Consider the following 16,568-nt stretch of genomic DNA (forward strand, 5'->3'; position numbering starts at 1 on the left):
TTTTAATTAATCGGTGGGGTTTTTTGTACAGCACAACTCTACTGTTAAAAAAAGCTTTCCAAAACTAAAAATAAACTATGCATGTGCCTTTGTAGTACAAAGGTACAAAACATTTAACTTGCTGTATATATTCTAGCTGACAGAATAAGTGCTCTGAAAAAGGTGACTCATTAGCAGTATTTTGTTAAAATGGATGCAGGATCACAGGCAGCTGGCCAAGATGGTGCATTTAAGACCCATCACATTTTTCTGTTCAGGAAGTTTGAAGTATGTAAGACTTCAGCTGAAATCAGTAATACAGAGGTTTTAGGTTTTGTATTTGTATTCTTACCAATTAGAAGCTTTTTTTTCTTACTATCTAATGATAGTGTCCTTAATGTCATGCATATTTCCTGGATGCACAAGGACTCATAGTGCTTAGTGGTAGGAATAATACAGAGGTAGAAATAATTTAAAGACTGGGAAGCAGAGCTGCAAACCTGCAAACATATGTAAATTAGGCAATGTCAGATCTTCAGTAGGCAACACAATCTAATGGATGATCTACAAATAGGTTATTTGATTTCAAAGTAAAAAATTATGTAGGGTTGTATTATGAGAAACCTTCTCCCCATGAACACTGCTTGGCATTGCAGCAGGTTGCCCAGAGATGCTGGGCACGGATTCCTGTGGAGGCTTTTCAGGCCCAGCTCTATCAAGCCCCAAGCAGCTGGGATATCTCAGTCTGGGAGGCTTTATGAGTTCATGAAATCAAATTGTCTAGACTCATATTAATTTCACTATTTCAAAAGTTCTCTTTAGCAAGAATTAGTGAAAAGAAGCTAGTTGTTGAGAAATAAAGCCTTTGACTGCTTCATACTGCTGGAAGAATGCATGGTGTTGGGAAGGTGTTGTAATTGCACAATGATGAGCTTGGTGTTGACCAGACAGACAATCAAAAATATAAACAGACAAAAGGCAGGCAAAAACATAAAGTCCAAAGAAAGATGTGTGTTCTAGTACTACTGTCCTAGTCAGTGTGTTTTTTTAAGTGCATACTTTCATTTAAGGAAGAAGAACTGAAAGTCATGTAAGCAAAGGCACAGCACCACCAAAATCCTTGTAGATCTGGGCATGACTTAGGAAAAATAGCTTTTGCTCATAAGCAGGTGCCATTCCATTAATCATATCATGGTGATGAGAGCAGTTTTCCAGATGGGAGACAGAGCTTTGAGTAGAGGAAGCTGTAGTAAAGGCACTAACAATTTAAAACTGGGTGTAATTTAGGGTGTTGATATGAACCACTCAGACCCATTTTCCTTAATAATTTTACTGTAAGTTCCATCTGAAATCACAGAGTTGCATATAGTTGTGTATCTCATAAAATAGTTCTGTTAATTCAGTTACTCCTTTTCAATCCTGCATTTTGCTTTTGGTTTTCCCAGGGCTCTGGAGCTTCAGCCATTTTCCCTTAAGCCTCTTCTGCGGCGAGCAATGGCAAACGAGTCAATGGAGCGCTATCGACAGGCCTACATCGATTACAAAACAGTCCTGCAGATAGACAGCAGCATCCAAGCAGCACATGATAGTGCCAACAGGTAACTGCACACAGAAGTTCTCTGATAACAGTCAGAATAGAATAGAATTCAAATTTGTTTGTTGTACATGCTCCCTCTGTTCTGTACCCTTGGAGTTGTTGCACAACTAGTTCATTATAGGTTGAGGATTGGCTCTTCTTTTAGTTGTTTTCCCATAATTTCAGTTTTCTTCTCCTAGCAGTGTGTCCCTTTCCCATTTTTCAAAAGTGCAATATTTTAAATATTTTAAGGTTGTTTTTTTTTAATAGTGCTTCTGCTTGTTCTCTTTCCTAACTTCTATTTTGTACTATAAAAAGTAATGCTTAAGGTCCATGCCATTTCTCTGAGATACTGTTTCCTTTACATACTAACAGTCTTTCTGTGGCACTTGGAGATTTATGTTAAGTGTGAATCCTTCTGTATGCTGCAGTTGTGGAAATACTGAAGTAGCTTGAGACAGTGGTTGGTTACAAAGCTTAGAGGTGTAAAAAATACAATTGAATATTATTCTCAAGTATTAATACTTTCAACATTAATTCTTTCTGCTAAGAGGGACTTTTGAATTTCTCTAATTGTACTTTAATACTATAAAGTTGAAAACAGAACAGCCATTAATCACTGAGCAGAAACCCACATGCATGTGACTTTTACAGTGGAATCTAGTATGGTTTTTTCCTTCCTAAGGCAGGACCTAGAGCACTCGCACTATTCATTAAAAAGTCCATGATAGCTTTCTTTAAATTCTGTTTATTTGACCAGAGGACATTGTGGCACTTTATAATCTCTTAGAAGTCCTATTTTTTTGGTGTCACAAAAATTGTTAGTGATCTTCTGTATCCGTAGTGATAATAAAGCACTTGGATTGGTGGAATAGCTGCTTATCCTGGTACCTATGTGATTATTACACTTTTTAAAAAAATCTTGTTGGCTTATTTTATCTGCAGATACTCTTTTCATATTTCTTCTTGACTTGGAACTTGCTTAGTAATAACCTTATTTCCCTTTTCTCCTTAACACTCTTCCTTTTCTCCTCTCTAGGCCTTCCTTATGTTTTTAGCCTCACTGCTCATTACTCTTTTCTTCCCTGGCAACCCATCACCTTATTTCAGCTGCTTCTTCCTTCTTCTCTTCTGCTGGTAATTCATTTTTGCTTGCGAATTACTATTTTCTAAACCATAGACCTCCTGCATAATTGAACTTCCACTGTATTTTTTAAAAAATATTTTATCATTTGAAGCTTCAACTGAAACTCTACTAAAACTTTTATTTTCATTTCCAAAGTAAGAGACCTTTCTAAAAACAAATTTAAAAAAACTATTACTGTCTTTTAACTTAAAGAGACTACACCAAATGTAATATTTTTTTTTGGTTTTTTTTTATATTAGGAAGATCAGATCTTAACAACCTTATTTTATTGGAGGAGTTCTTGGTTTTTAATTTTCTGTGGGAAATTGTGTAGTGATGCTTTAGGATGCTGACAGGAAAAATTCATCATCCTACTTGTGTCTGAGGGTGGGTTTGATAAACCACATTGAAGCTTGTCTCTCTGTGCTTATATAGCTAAGCAGACGTCTCAAAAACCTTAGAATCAATTGTATATTTTTAATACTCACATAAAATACAAGGATTTTTAATATCAAACCTTTGTCTGATAATTTTGCAATCAAAAGGAAATAATTAAGAGTTTGGCTACATAATGGAAATAAGTATAAACAGTTATTTGACTGTTTGTTATGTTGGCTGGATTATGTTAAATTGTGTCTTTTACTGGTTCCTGAGGTGATTTTTTAGATAAACTGGAAGGACTGCCTCTTTTAATGGTGTGTGCCAAATAACTGGAAATTGCATTTTAAGCATGCTTTTAATTAGTGGCATTTTCCTAACTTTGTGAACATCAGTGGATTTCTTACTTCGTGTATTTTCATTTCCTCTTGAGTGTTTCATTATTTACTTCTCTCTGTTAGAAACACAGAAGCTCTAATGTGTGGGAATATGTTTATGCATTTCCTCCTACTTAACTGAAGTTTCATTCCTGTTGTTCCAATTCCTTTAGTATCAGTGAGCAAATTGCCTGAAATAGCTTGGAAGCTGTTTTTACAAAGTCCCATATGAGTACTGTGGTGCAGAAAGAAATCTGTGATCAGCTCCAGAACTGCAGGGTTTTTGGGTCAAGTTGGGGTGTTTTTGGTGGGAAATGAGTGTGCCTGTCCCAGCTTTTTCATGAGACACCTGTGTTTTTTAAGCTAATCATGGCACACAAGTATGCATTTTTGCAAAAGACTCTGCTTACATTATGATATTACAAGAAGTCAGTTGATCATCAGATACTGCAAGATTCTTTCTGTGGATTTTGAAGAATTAGAGTTTTTTTCTGCAACTTTTAAAGCCCATTATGATTAATGAAAAAACAAATAGGAATTCAATATGACTCTGGTTTTGTGTGGAATTACTCCATTACTTTCTATGGGAAATATCTGAAGTTAATTAATTGACATGTTAATATGACATGTACTATTTTGTTGCCTAAAAAAACAACCTGAGTAAATCTTTGGGTTGCTCACTTTGTGATGGTGTTCCATGTTTTTTCTTAGCAGTTGAGTTCAGGCTATCATTAAAAATCCTGAAGTTTTAGTAAAATTAGAGCAAAACAGTACTTGGACAAGCCACATTGTTGGTATGTCCTCTAAGGTACTTAGGAGTGGTACAGGCAGAGCAGAGCTCCTGCAAGGGCATGTGCAGTTAACACGCATGAAAGTAGTGGTTTTGATCACTTAGAAAACAAAGAAATTAAATTATACTATAGAATGTGATATTCTGTGAATGAAGAAATTTACTTTCAAGTCAAAACCACGTGGTTTTTATGCAGCATGGTGTAAGACATAAACTCACTCATTATGTAGCTCTACAAACAGACTTTTTAATCTCTATAATTCCTTAAAATATTTTGGTAATTTCTGTTCTACATAAAGGAGATTAGAACTGGGGCTGCTTCTTGTGTTAGTTTTTTGATCAGACCACAAATGGGAAAACAATATGGTCTTGAGTGCTCTGATTCTACTGCCAAAGTATTACACTGGCTTTTTTTTTTTTAATAGCTGTTATTCAAATGCTTTAAAAGAACAAAACTAAACAAGAAAACTCCATTGTGTAATTTATGTTCATTCTGTGTTGTTCTTCATGTCACTTTCAAGGTTCTTAATTTTTTTTTAATGTGCGTTCATCTAGTATGTTTTTCACACTATGTTAGATGGAAGTGCACCTAATTAAAACAATTTAGTTTTATTTCCTGCAGTATCCATGTGACTTGCTTTGCTACTCAATTCAGAATTTTCCTCTCTTAAATTATGAATTAGACTTTTTAGCAGTTGAACTTGATTCTTAAACCCATTTTGAGATTAGGAGATGTTTATCACACTGTTATTCTCATAATTGATTTTTTTTTTTAAATACTACAAAATTTCTAATGGAACCATGAAATCTTAAATGGTTTCACTTACTCTGTCAACTTATGTCTGTGTCCAAAAGAGAAAAAGGCAATAGGAAACTCCTACTTAAATAGTTTTAGATTGAACCACCACATACGTGGAAATAGTTGAGATAAATATGCATGTTGGTTTAGGAAAGACTAGACAGTGTTTATATGTAATTAAAATATTTTTAAATGGGGATTGATCAATAAATTTCTGACTATATAACTATAAAATGCAACTTAATGCAGACTACTTTGTGACCTGCATTCCTTTCTTTAGACAGTTGTTGTGGAAGAGGTTTCATTTGGCATTTGCAAATTTAACTATCAAATTTTGCCTGCAAATATTGTAATCTCACTTACTACAAGTAACATCTATGAGCAGCTGAGAAGAGTAAACAAAATAAATACATTGTTTTTTGGGTTTTTTTTGGTATTTCTTTACTTGATGTGGTAGGCAGCATTTAGAGTTTAGTTGCAGAATCAGTCATTAGGTTAAATATTTACAGATCATGCTGAAGTCAGTATGACTTTGAATTCTAAATGCCTCCATAATACCCTAAAGTAGAAAAAGTCTAAATCTGAAATGAATGTGATACTGTTGACTGCTGTGATAGTATTTTATTACCCTTAAGGATAATTGTCCAGGTTGTTTTGTTTTTTAAAATTGGAACATTGCAGTATTGAATTGGTTGTAAGTTATTAAAGCACAAGTTAAATATATGAAAAGTCATGTTGGTGGGGTCTTCTTTTTCAGAATAACGAAGACTTTAATAGATCAGGATGGTCCCCTTTGGAGGGAGAAGCTGCCACCAATTCCAGTTGTTCCAGTTGCTGCTCAGCTACACAGGTGGGATGGAGGAAGCCTCACTTCAGAGAATAAACCAAGTACTATAGACATCAACAGAGAAGAAGAATTGCAGATGAATTGTACGTATAGCTAATGCAAATACACATTCAGAAAATAAACCTAATTAGAAAATGGAATGCATGTTAACAATGTCAAAGAAACTGCTTTAGGAAACACTCATTAAGAGACCTTTGTGAAAACCCAAAGTAAATTACTGTCATTTATGTGATGGAGTTTAATGTACTTTGTGGAGCAGTTATGATAATTTTTTTAAACCAAGTGATGTAGTTTGCAGAATGTAATTTAGTTATATAAAGTTATATAAAATCTTCAGTGATACTCGTCTGCAAAATATCAGGATCACCAAAGCCCAGCTGCTGGCCCTGCCCAGGACACCCCAAGAGACACACCATGAGCCTGAGAGCATTGTCCAAACCCATCTTGAACTCTGTCAGCCTTGGCACTGTGACCACTTCCCTGGGGAGACTGTCCCAGTGCCCAACCAGCCTCTGGGTGAAGAGCCTTTTTGGGATATCCATCCCAAACCTCCCCTAGCTCTGCTTCCCTGAGTCCTGTCACTGGTCATGAGAGTGAAGAGATCAGTGCCTGCCCCTCTGCTTCCCCTTCTGGGGGTGTTGAAGACCTCAGTGAGGTTTCCTCTCATTTTCCTCCAGGCTGAACAGACCAAGTGACCTCAGCCTCTCCTCATACAGCTTCCCCTCTGACCTTCACCACACTCGTGGCCTCCTTTGGATGCTCTCTAATGTATCTTTCTTACCTTGTGCTGCCCAAAACTGCCCCCAGCACTGGAGGTGAGGCTACCCCAGTGCAGAGCAGAGCAGGACAGTCCCCTCCCATGCCCTGCTGTGCCTGATGCCCCCCAGGACATGAGCATCAGTGGTTTCCTTGACATCATAACACAGTTAAAAAACAGTTTTCCCCCAGAGAAAACACCACCCAAACAAACACCCAACTTTGGCAGGAGATTAGGAGACACCTTTCAAAGATGTTCTGGACTTGTCCATACATAATCACTGAGTGCTGAACTCTGGGAAACTTAACTTCCTTCCTGACTTTTTTTTCCCTTCATTGTAGTTTCCATTTTTCTCCTTCAGTAAATAAGGTGAAGGAAGCTCTCTGATTCAGTTGTTACTGACATTAAACACTCCCTTTGCAAAGGCTTTAACCCTGTGATTCCTTATTCAAGTATTAATGGGTTTCTCTTTGAGTTTATTTCAATGTAAAGTAGTATTGAAAATAATCTCCCCTCGATTAACAATAGAGGGACTGCAGTTTGTACCTGGGCTGTTGGCCAAATACATACTGCTGATGGGGTTATGTGTCTGTAATGCATTACTGCAATACTGAGTGTCCTCCAAGTGCTTGGCAGCATATTAATGCAAAACATGTCTATTTCCAATAAAGCAGGCTTTGGTTGGGCTTTGTTTTTAGAAATAGTAAACAATGATTGCGTAACTGTTTTTTTCACTGAAGGCTGACTCTTAAGGTTCTGGTTGCCTTCTCAGGCCTCTGCTTCATCAGTGAGACCTGACAGTGATAGCTGGTACTGAAAGGCTACCAACAATAATGTTCACTCAGTAGTTAATCCTTACCATTGGCTGACAGTTTTTTGCAACAATTGTATGTTTTTCCTTGTGTTTTACAACTTAGGTTATAATTTAGTTGGGTGTTTCATGTAGTTTATTTTTGCCCAACTCCACGTGTAGTTTTCTGGTATAGGAGACTGTCATGTTTTTATAAAAGAACTCAATGAGTTCAGTTATAGGTTTAAATTGTTGATTATATACAGTGTTGAAAACCTGAAGCTTGGCAGGAGGGTCATATTCTTTAGCACGGTGCAAAAAGTAGATTATTTCATTATGATTTACTTAGAGCTATGTTGATAATTACTGTTTGCTTGCAACAGAGTCATGAAGCTGCAGTTGGGATCAGTTTTTCACTGCAAACACAGCCAAAAACTGTAGCCTAACCCAAAAGCATCTGCAGCAAATGATGTGGACTTAAGAAGGAAAGGCAATTATGGAATAACACAGTTACTACACTAAAAAGTCTGGTTAGGTGTTTCAAGGTTCCTCACTGCATCTTTTAGAAGTAGTTCTTAACAGAATATTACTGATGTATCCCTAACTCCAGCTGATGTGATGATTTGATTGTCACTGTCAGTTTAGCATAGTAACTGTGGTATGATTGCAAAGAGAATATTAGATCAAATTATAGCCACCTTGGTGTGGTGGTGGAGATCTGGAAGTCCTTTAATCCTGCTGGTTAAGTCTGCACCATTGTAAGTAAAAGCAGGGTCTCAGTGGACATAGGTGGGCCCCCTTCACCACACAAAATCTGGGAAAGCTTAGAGCTGTCTTTGCATTCCCATCATTTTCAGCAGAGAAGCAATGCTGGTGGATGGGGCTGTATTTGTTGAGCCAGATGTAGCTCTGGCTGTGCCTTGGCTGGAGCAGCAGGGGAGGCTGGGGACAGGAATGGCCGAGTGCAGGGTGACAGAGGGACTCCACTGCCAGGCATTAATCCTTAGACTGCACAGATGATTCAGGCACCCTTCATGAACTGACCTCATGTGACACTGTGATCTTTCCTTGCTGTAGGTGAAGAAGCTACTGAGAAGTTCAAGAGGTTGAAAAATGAAGGGAATGATTTTGTAAAAATGGGGGAATATGAAGAAGCTGCAAATAAATACAGTGAGTGCATGAAGTTAAATACTGAGGAATGTACTGTCTACACTAACAGGTAAAGATCCAAAAGCTAATGCTGCTTTGTGGGATAACAGTAGTTACATTTTCTCATTTCAAATAGAGATTTTGTATCCATTCAGTCATTGTTGAGACAAAGGGATTTTGTTTCCCTACTTGGTAAGTGTTTATAATAACAAAATGGATTTCTTGTAAAAACATTTTTCAAGGGGAGCAAGTATTAATGTCCCTGATAAATATCTTAAAATCTGATATATAAATAGAATAAGCAGTAGTAAAAGTTATAATAAGCTTAGCATTTTTGAGATTTTATTAAGAATACTGGTATGATTTGAATTGAAAACAACATGCAATAGCAATATCTCAGATATGAAGAGTAATAATTTAGAGAAAATGTACATTCTGAGGAAATAAAAGTAAGCGCACAGTCATATATCAGCATCATTTTAAAGGCTGACCTAATTCAGCAGTATAATTCTTTATGCTGTAATCTTATCAGCTCCTACAAACTAAGAAGGATTTGATTAGACCGGTACTTGAATAGGAGAGTTGCAAGTAATAATTAGGTACAGAGAGCAGTGTTGTTTATTTAATCCAGAGCACTTTTTTTACCCAGAATGGCTGTATAAAATCTGTATTACATTAACCACTATACTCTCATATTGTACTAATGTAGGCTCTGCTTTTAAAATATTTGCATAGCTGCTTAACTTCAAGCATTAGCCATACTTGCATTCTGACTTTTTTTTTCAGGAATTAGCCTTCTCTAAATCCATCCAGTGATGTTCTTGGTAGTTAATGTTACTTTAAAAAAATCACATTGAGGCTGAATTGTTTGAAGTACTTTAATTGAAGATGTTGGCACTACAGCACTGTAGAATTACTTACATTGCAGTATATTCTGTTTTTCTATGTTAGAGCTCTCTGTTACTTGAAACTGTATAAATATGAAGAGGCTAAGCAGGACTGTGATCATGTTCTTCAGATAGAAGATTCTAATATTAAAGCTTTTTATAGAAGAGCCCTAGCACACAAAGGATTACAGGTGAGGAAAAAGAACCTGCCAGGTATTCTTAAGTACTTCTAAACTTGCTTATCCCCTTCAAAGGCAATGAGGTAGTTGCTGTCAATGGGTGACTACAAACAAAGTACTCAGTGTGATGATGTATACTTTGTAAGAGCATTAGACATACATAAAACATTATATAAATATTTTTGCTACATCAAAACCTGCATGTTGATGTAATAATTTGAGTAAATACAAGAATATTGCAATAAATAAGGTTTGACTGGAGATTGGTTAAGCAAGTTTCAAATCTGTTCTAATGTTCTAGTATTCTCTTTCTGGGTATCCCAATCTCTTTGATCTGTCAAGGAGTTTACTATAACTTTGTTGATGACAAATGAATTCTCTCCAAATTTGTCTTCATCTGTCCAAACCAAAATCTCAAGCTGTCTTGGCATCTGCTCATGTTTAAGTGTCATGTTAAACCAGGGTTTTAATTATCATCATTTTCTCTTTCTTCCCCCAGTGCATTACAAGCCTTTGTCAGTGCTGTACTTTGTCACTCGGTGGCAGTGGCAGTGCTCAGCCTTTTCCTTTCCATCTGCACGGTGGTGGTGTCCCCACAGGGCTCATCTTACATACAGTGTTTAGAGTATCCTTTTACCTGATCATCATAAATGGAGACACGTTGATCATTTCCATCCCAAATGTAACTTCAAATCTCATGTTGCATCACTTGAACCATGTCATTCTGTTTGTCCCTCCCTCTGGTGGTTCCCCATCTTCAGTGACTTTAATTTAGCCTTTACACTCCACAATTCTCCCACAGCAATCCTTGCTCTACCCATCAGCTCTTACTTGGTATTGAATTACCAGCTTCTTGATTTTGTAGGCTCGTGATGGCAGCTCTCATCACCTGCTTTGTATTAAATTTACAAGTGTCTTTAAGCATCTGAAGTGCTGTCTTCAGTGTTGCAGAAGTGGACTGGAGGTCCACCAAGTTTCATCATTATCCTTCAAATGAAGATGCTTACTCAGACCTCCATTATGTTTGATGCCTTACAAAAAATTACTAAATAGTGTCTCAGCTTAAAAATCACCTGAGAACCTGTTTGTGCTTAGCAGCATACTGGTCTGTTCTCATCCCATGTTATAATTCCAAATGCAGGTCCTAGGAATGTGATACATTTGTTCCTGTGTTGCCATAGCTATAAAATTTTTTAAGTGTGCTAAGTCCCAGTTTGTAATGTTTTTTCTGTGACCGTGCTAATCTGCTTGGTATTAATCATCTCTAACCTTATATTGTTAAACTTGGTAAAATATCAGTATAAATGTGAGTCTACCAGATAGTAAAAAAGGATTACACACCCGTGAAGAAGGCTGAGAATTGCTTTTTTCATATCCTAGGAAAAAAGTACTGCTTTTGTATTCTTGAAGACAACCTGAAACATAGTGTTGATGAAGTTCTTCAGAACAGCCTGAGCTGGGGACTCCCAAAATGTTTTGTTGTGGCCAGATTTAATCCCTTCATTATTGCTAATTTCAGTGATGAAATTGATAGGTTAAATCAGATAAAATGACAAAACTTATCTGAAGTTGACAAATTACTCTGTAATGAAGAATTGTATGAGCTAAAAGCATATAGTTTGGTAAAGACCTAACTAAGGTGGGAAGTGTTATTTGTATGTAATTAGACAGACATTTAACTAAAAAAGCTGCAGTGGAATTTAATGTAGTAAATGAGGGGTTTTTTACAGATTTACCAGGATGTAGTTAAGGGAAGATGAGGAGAAAACGTTAGTGAGATGTGTTAGGCCTGTGACACGGGACCCAAATGGCATCTCCTGCAGCTGGTAGTCCACCCTCTTGCTTTGGGTGCAGTCATCTTGTATGATTTTTGTTGGGCAGTCAGGCAGGCTGCAGTTTTAAATTCAGTGCAGTTGGTTGCTGACCCTTGTTACTGTTTCCAGAAGTCTGTTCCAGAATCTCTTTTCTATGTAGTTGTGAATCCTCACATCTGTAGTTCAAATGATTTAGTTTAATTAGTAGTGGATTTCTCATGGAAGCAACCTGGCCCCTTTGTGCATTCCTTTGTTAGGGGTACATAATTCTCATTCTCTGTTCTTTCATGACCTAGCAGGCTTCAGTTCACTGCTGATGTCCTGCAGACTCTGCACCTTGAATACTGGCCACCAGTTTGGAACAGAATGTGGGAAAGAGTGTGGGTGACTTGGACACTGGCTCCTCTGTTACAGTTGAGGTGCTGAGGAAGTACCTCAGGTGGTACATGAGGATTTTTTTTTCCATGATAATACAAATGATTTAATAGTAATCTGATGATGCTGTTTGGGAACAGAAGAAATACTAGACCACTCACACAAGAAATTATGTTGGTCTTTTACTGTCTGCATGGTCTTTTACTGTTTACTGCTGCATTTCATCTTTATTTTTGATACTCCAGCCCTTGAGATGTCTTGATTTTCGTATGTGATAATTCCAGTCTTCCTCAATTGATGCTATTTACTTTGTGACTTCAGAAAATCTAGTTTAAAATAGTAATGATACATTAAAAAAATGGGAAATAAAAGCATTAAACAAATTACAAGGCTGATTATTGAGGAACTGTGTCCTAATGCCACTCTGTCACTGTGTTTGTCCTAATCTTGTTTAGCCCAGAGGTCATAACAAAATCCCAGTCTTCTCAAGTACTAGCAAAATTTCACTGTAAGAGATGGTCTATTGGATTGAAGCCCAGGAAGATTAGATATATCTTTAATCAGTGCTCAGTTTAACTCTGTTATTGGCAAAGCAAGTATGCAAACTTGCTGGACTCACATTATATTAATTGTGAAGCAGTGGTACACTGTAAGCAATTGTGCTTAAAAGCAGCAAACTTCAGTAATTTGCTCTCTGACACAGGGACTAGGTTTCTGAGAATAAATTATTTCATATTACGTATTTAATGGGAAATATTTAGTCACAGAGTATTAACTTGTTCTCTTTTTCTTTTTCCCCTCTAAAGAAATCACACTATCAGTATTTAGATTATTTTTGTCTACTTAGTGTCCAGATGCCAGTATTTTTACCTTTCTTACTTGTAAAGGACAGTATGGTACTTCAGATTTATTTTTCTAGTGATGTGCTTATGAGAAAAATATTTTCTTCTACTTACAGAATTATCAAGCCAGTGCTGATGATTTCAACAAGGTGCTTGTAATAGATCCAAATGTTGTTGAAGCACAAAAGGAATTGGAGGAGGTAACCCAACTGCTTCTCCTTGACAGCAGTGCTGGAGCTGGCAGTCAACAGACTCATGGGAAGAAAATAACCATCCAAGAGGTGCTGTACCTGTTCATTTCTTAAGAGCAAACACAACAGAAGCTGCACATTTGAAGAGATAATACTAAAGCTTTTGTTTGCCCTTCTTGAATCTATATCTTTGCAGGGATGGTATTGTGTTTTTCACATCATTTTGAGGGCATATTGGAGGATTTTTACATATGATAAAGCTTGGACTGCTCACAAGTGTATTCAGAATTACAGCAGGAAGGAAAATAGTCCATTTAGATGGCACTAAACTCGAGGATATGCTCCTTGCTTAAGGACAAAAGCTGCTTAAGCTTTCAGATATATTTTACATGGTGCAGCTGCGAAATAGCAGTTCCATTTTTGAAGTCTGTGCTCCTTGGGCAGCCTCTGGGGCTGTGCTGGCAGAGGTCTGTGGTCAGCAGATGTGCTGGCTGCTCCTGTGCTGGTCCTAAAGTTACGGGTCTGAAAAATGAAATCCTACCCTAAAGAGCAAGAGTAAAACATCTGTAGGATCTTACAAAAGAAACACAGGATGTAATGTTATGTACAGGATCAAAATGTTAGCTTTGCACAGTTCTGGGTAAAATTAGGTGATGAAAGGATTTTCTCAGTCATCTGATATTTTTGGATTGTAGCTTTTCTGGTTATTAAAGAATTCATTTCCCCCTTTTCATTTAAAAATGTATAGTTAAAATACATAGTTACCAGTCTGTACAGTGATACTGTAATTTGATAATGTAATTTCAGAATGTGGTATAATTGAAACTGCAGTTATTAATATAGGGGGGGAAAATGTTCTTGAAGTACTTCAGGTTGTCACGAGCTCATGGGATTTTATGTAACAGGCATAAGCTGGTATAGTGTTAGTTAAGCTCTGAGTTGTGACAAGCAACAGGACCTGGAAAGTGTTTAGAGGCAGTTTGGGAAGTGCCCACATAATTCAGAGAGCAGCTAACATTGCTGGCACTGCTAATTTTTCTAGGCTCATGCAAGAAGCATTTGTGTTTGCTGTCATCATTACAACTTCCCCTGTGGAGAGGCTCCCCTCTTTCACTTGCTGTAGTACAAGGTACTCTTTTTCCACGAAGACAGACTGCAAAGAAAAACAAAATTGGAAAAATAATTTATCATCATTATTCTTTGCTAATCAAGCTATAATTATATAAAAGACAGTCAAGATTTCTCCCTCAATTCTAAGGACTGTTGAAATATAGAACAAAACATCTATAAGCCAAATGCAGTATTTTCTAAAAATTACTAATCCCCTGCTCTATGCAATACAGTATCTTCAAACTTTTCAAAATACATGGCATTGAGAGGCCCTGCCCTGTTCAGTAAGTTTTAGTCAGGTTATAATAATTTCACAACTCTTGGTGGTTGAAATAGATTTTAGCAAATTTAGTTGGCCCCATGGTTAATTTTTAGTTACTGATTCATGAAACTTGATTGAGGCTGCAATCTCAGGAGAAGTTCAGTGGATAATGAAGCAGTTTATCCATGCTGAGCTCTCTCTTTCCAAAGCAAGACTCCAAAGCAACCTGATCCAGCTGCCCTGTGCCTGTACTGCCCTGGAGGCACAGCAGAGAAATGAAACATGGGTGTCTGCTGCCTTGACTCCAGTTGTCCCTGTCTTCTGGAACTTCACATTTAATACATGTGTAGAGTCCCCCTTTCTCCCAGTGCTCTCCACGGGTCTCCACAGTGCAGTGCCAAGCAGTGAAAAAGAGGTGTAAAAAATACACTTTTGATTGTGAGCCTGTAAAGGTGAATTAGAGAGCTCCTGTTCTGGGGGCAGTAGGACATGGAAGAACATGGGTGCCTTTCTTTGATGAAGAGCAGCTTTAGTCCAGTGTTGTGATGGATAAATGCAGCTGATGAAGCTTCAGGTTATCTCTGTGTCCACATGAAGTGATCTGTTGCCACTTTGCTTGTGAAGGTGACTGACCCTGATGAACAGGAAGAGAGGCAGTTTGCTCCATCAGAAGATGCTGGGGCTCACCGTGCTGCTGCTGAGGAGGCTGTTCCACAGGCAGGGCCAAGGAGGTCCTCCAGGAAGCTCCGTGGTTCGGAGCCCCCCAGCGCCTATGACTTCGGGCAGATTGTAAATGCACTGAATGCCAGTAAGGATAAAGCTGCTTGTGCAGATCTTCTAACAACTACTGATCCAAAAACAATGCCAGTGCTGCTAAGTAACAAACTTGAAGGAGAAATCCTTCTGATTTTTATCCAGTCGTTGGAACATTACATAGCTGGAAAAGATCCTGGCCTTGCATATCAGCACCTGTTCTACTTGAGCAGAGCAGAAAGATTTAAGGTAAGAACCTAAACTGATTGAATGTGTACCTAAATTGCCCAGAAATCTAAAGCAAATTTTCATATCTTAAAAGGAAAAAACACACTGACTTTTGTACCTCTGTCAGATACTATGATTTTCAGTCAACCTGTGCTCATTATAAAGTAATTTGTTGCGGATTTTTTTCAGGTGGTGCTGGCCCTTCTCAGCAAAAATGAAAAAGAAGAGGTACAGCATCTGTTTGACTTACTTACAGAAAGCCAGAGTGATCAGTACTCACTGGAAGATCTTGAGAGCCTTAAAAAGGTTTATGAACTTTAACAAATTAAAGTTTATTGGCTGCATGCATATAGTTCATGTTAGAAGATGAATGAATGAACTCTGCAGACTTGCCTGGGTTCAAGTGGGTCTTTACCTGGACTGCTGGAATTCTATTTTGTTTTGACAGCATATGCACATTTAAAACTTGCTGCTCTTTTCTTCTTGTAGTTGTATACATCTCTAGAATTTAATGCCCATCTGTGTTAGTAACAGAGTTCATTTCATTTGGCATACTGATTTTATTTAGACTCAGAAAAATACATTTTACATTATATATGCAATGTGAAATACCTTGATGGTAAAATAGGTAAATACACATTTAGTCATCACTTGTTACATCATTTTGTGAGTTCTGTGTTCTTGTGATAAAGAAGTGTCTTCAAGATAAATGGGTCAGTTAGCACTAACTTTGCTAAAATGAGTTTACAAGAAGTATTAACATTTTTTCAGAAAACTCCTGTGGGCCATCTGTTTGTTCACTATTCCTGGTCTGTACAGAACAGATTTAAATATTTTGGCTCAATACGGCTTAACAAAAAAGGTGAAAGAATTATTGACTAGCTTGTCATGGAAACAATTATTAAATGGATGGGTATGTTTTTAACAAGTGAGTAATTTTTAGTGCAGAGAACTTTTTTCCTGTGTGTGCAGGAGGATGGCTGGTTTTCTGACTTCTTTTGGGCAGTGACAGATGCACAAGTGGCTGCACTGCACAACAGAAATACTTAACTGAGTTTTATATTCAGGTTATTTAAAATACCAGCTATTTCTGTTTACAGATATATTTATAAAACTATTTTTGGACCAGTATGATTTTTTTTTAATTTCAGGCATTACTTATGTTTTATATTTGATTCCGATAAAGTTTCTTCAAAGGTGAAGCTTTTAAATTTTTTAGATACCCTGATGCCTTCTTTGCACAGATGATATAAATGTATATCAAACTCACTTAGCACTGCAGAAATATCATTAAGAATGTTGTTCTAATGAAAATTTTTCTCAGGTGTATATTAATTAATAAAGTTTTTTTCTTGAGAA

The 16,568-nt window shown here is 37.1% G+C and overlaps 1 protein-coding gene across 1 annotated transcript in view; it reads left to right on the top strand.

The window, feature by feature from the left end:
- SPAG1 (sperm associated antigen 1) overlaps positions 1 to 16,568 on the top strand; it is a 35,908-nt gene extending 19,340 nt beyond the window's left edge. Inside the window, exons 12-18 of the mRNA XM_039706320.1 lie at positions 1,425 to 1,577; positions 5,783 to 5,955; positions 8,497 to 8,638; positions 9,520 to 9,646; positions 12,782 to 12,946; positions 14,853 to 15,230; positions 15,399 to 16,568. Coding sequence (XP_039562254.1) covers positions 1,425 to 1,577; positions 5,783 to 5,955; positions 8,497 to 8,638; positions 9,520 to 9,646; positions 12,782 to 12,946; positions 14,853 to 15,230; positions 15,399 to 15,530 — 1,270 coding nt within the window. The 3' untranslated portion in view covers positions 15,531 to 16,568. The remainder of the gene's footprint in view (positions 1 to 1,424; positions 1,578 to 5,782; positions 5,956 to 8,496; positions 8,639 to 9,519; positions 9,647 to 12,781; positions 12,947 to 14,852; positions 15,231 to 15,398) is intronic.

Source organism: Passer montanus, unplaced genomic scaffold (assembly GCF_014805655.1).
Source record: "Passer montanus isolate IOZ18808 unplaced genomic scaffold, ASM1480565v1 scaffold19, whole genome shotgun sequence".
Taxonomy (NCBI): Eukaryota; Metazoa; Chordata; class Aves; order Passeriformes; family Passeridae; genus Passer; species Passer montanus.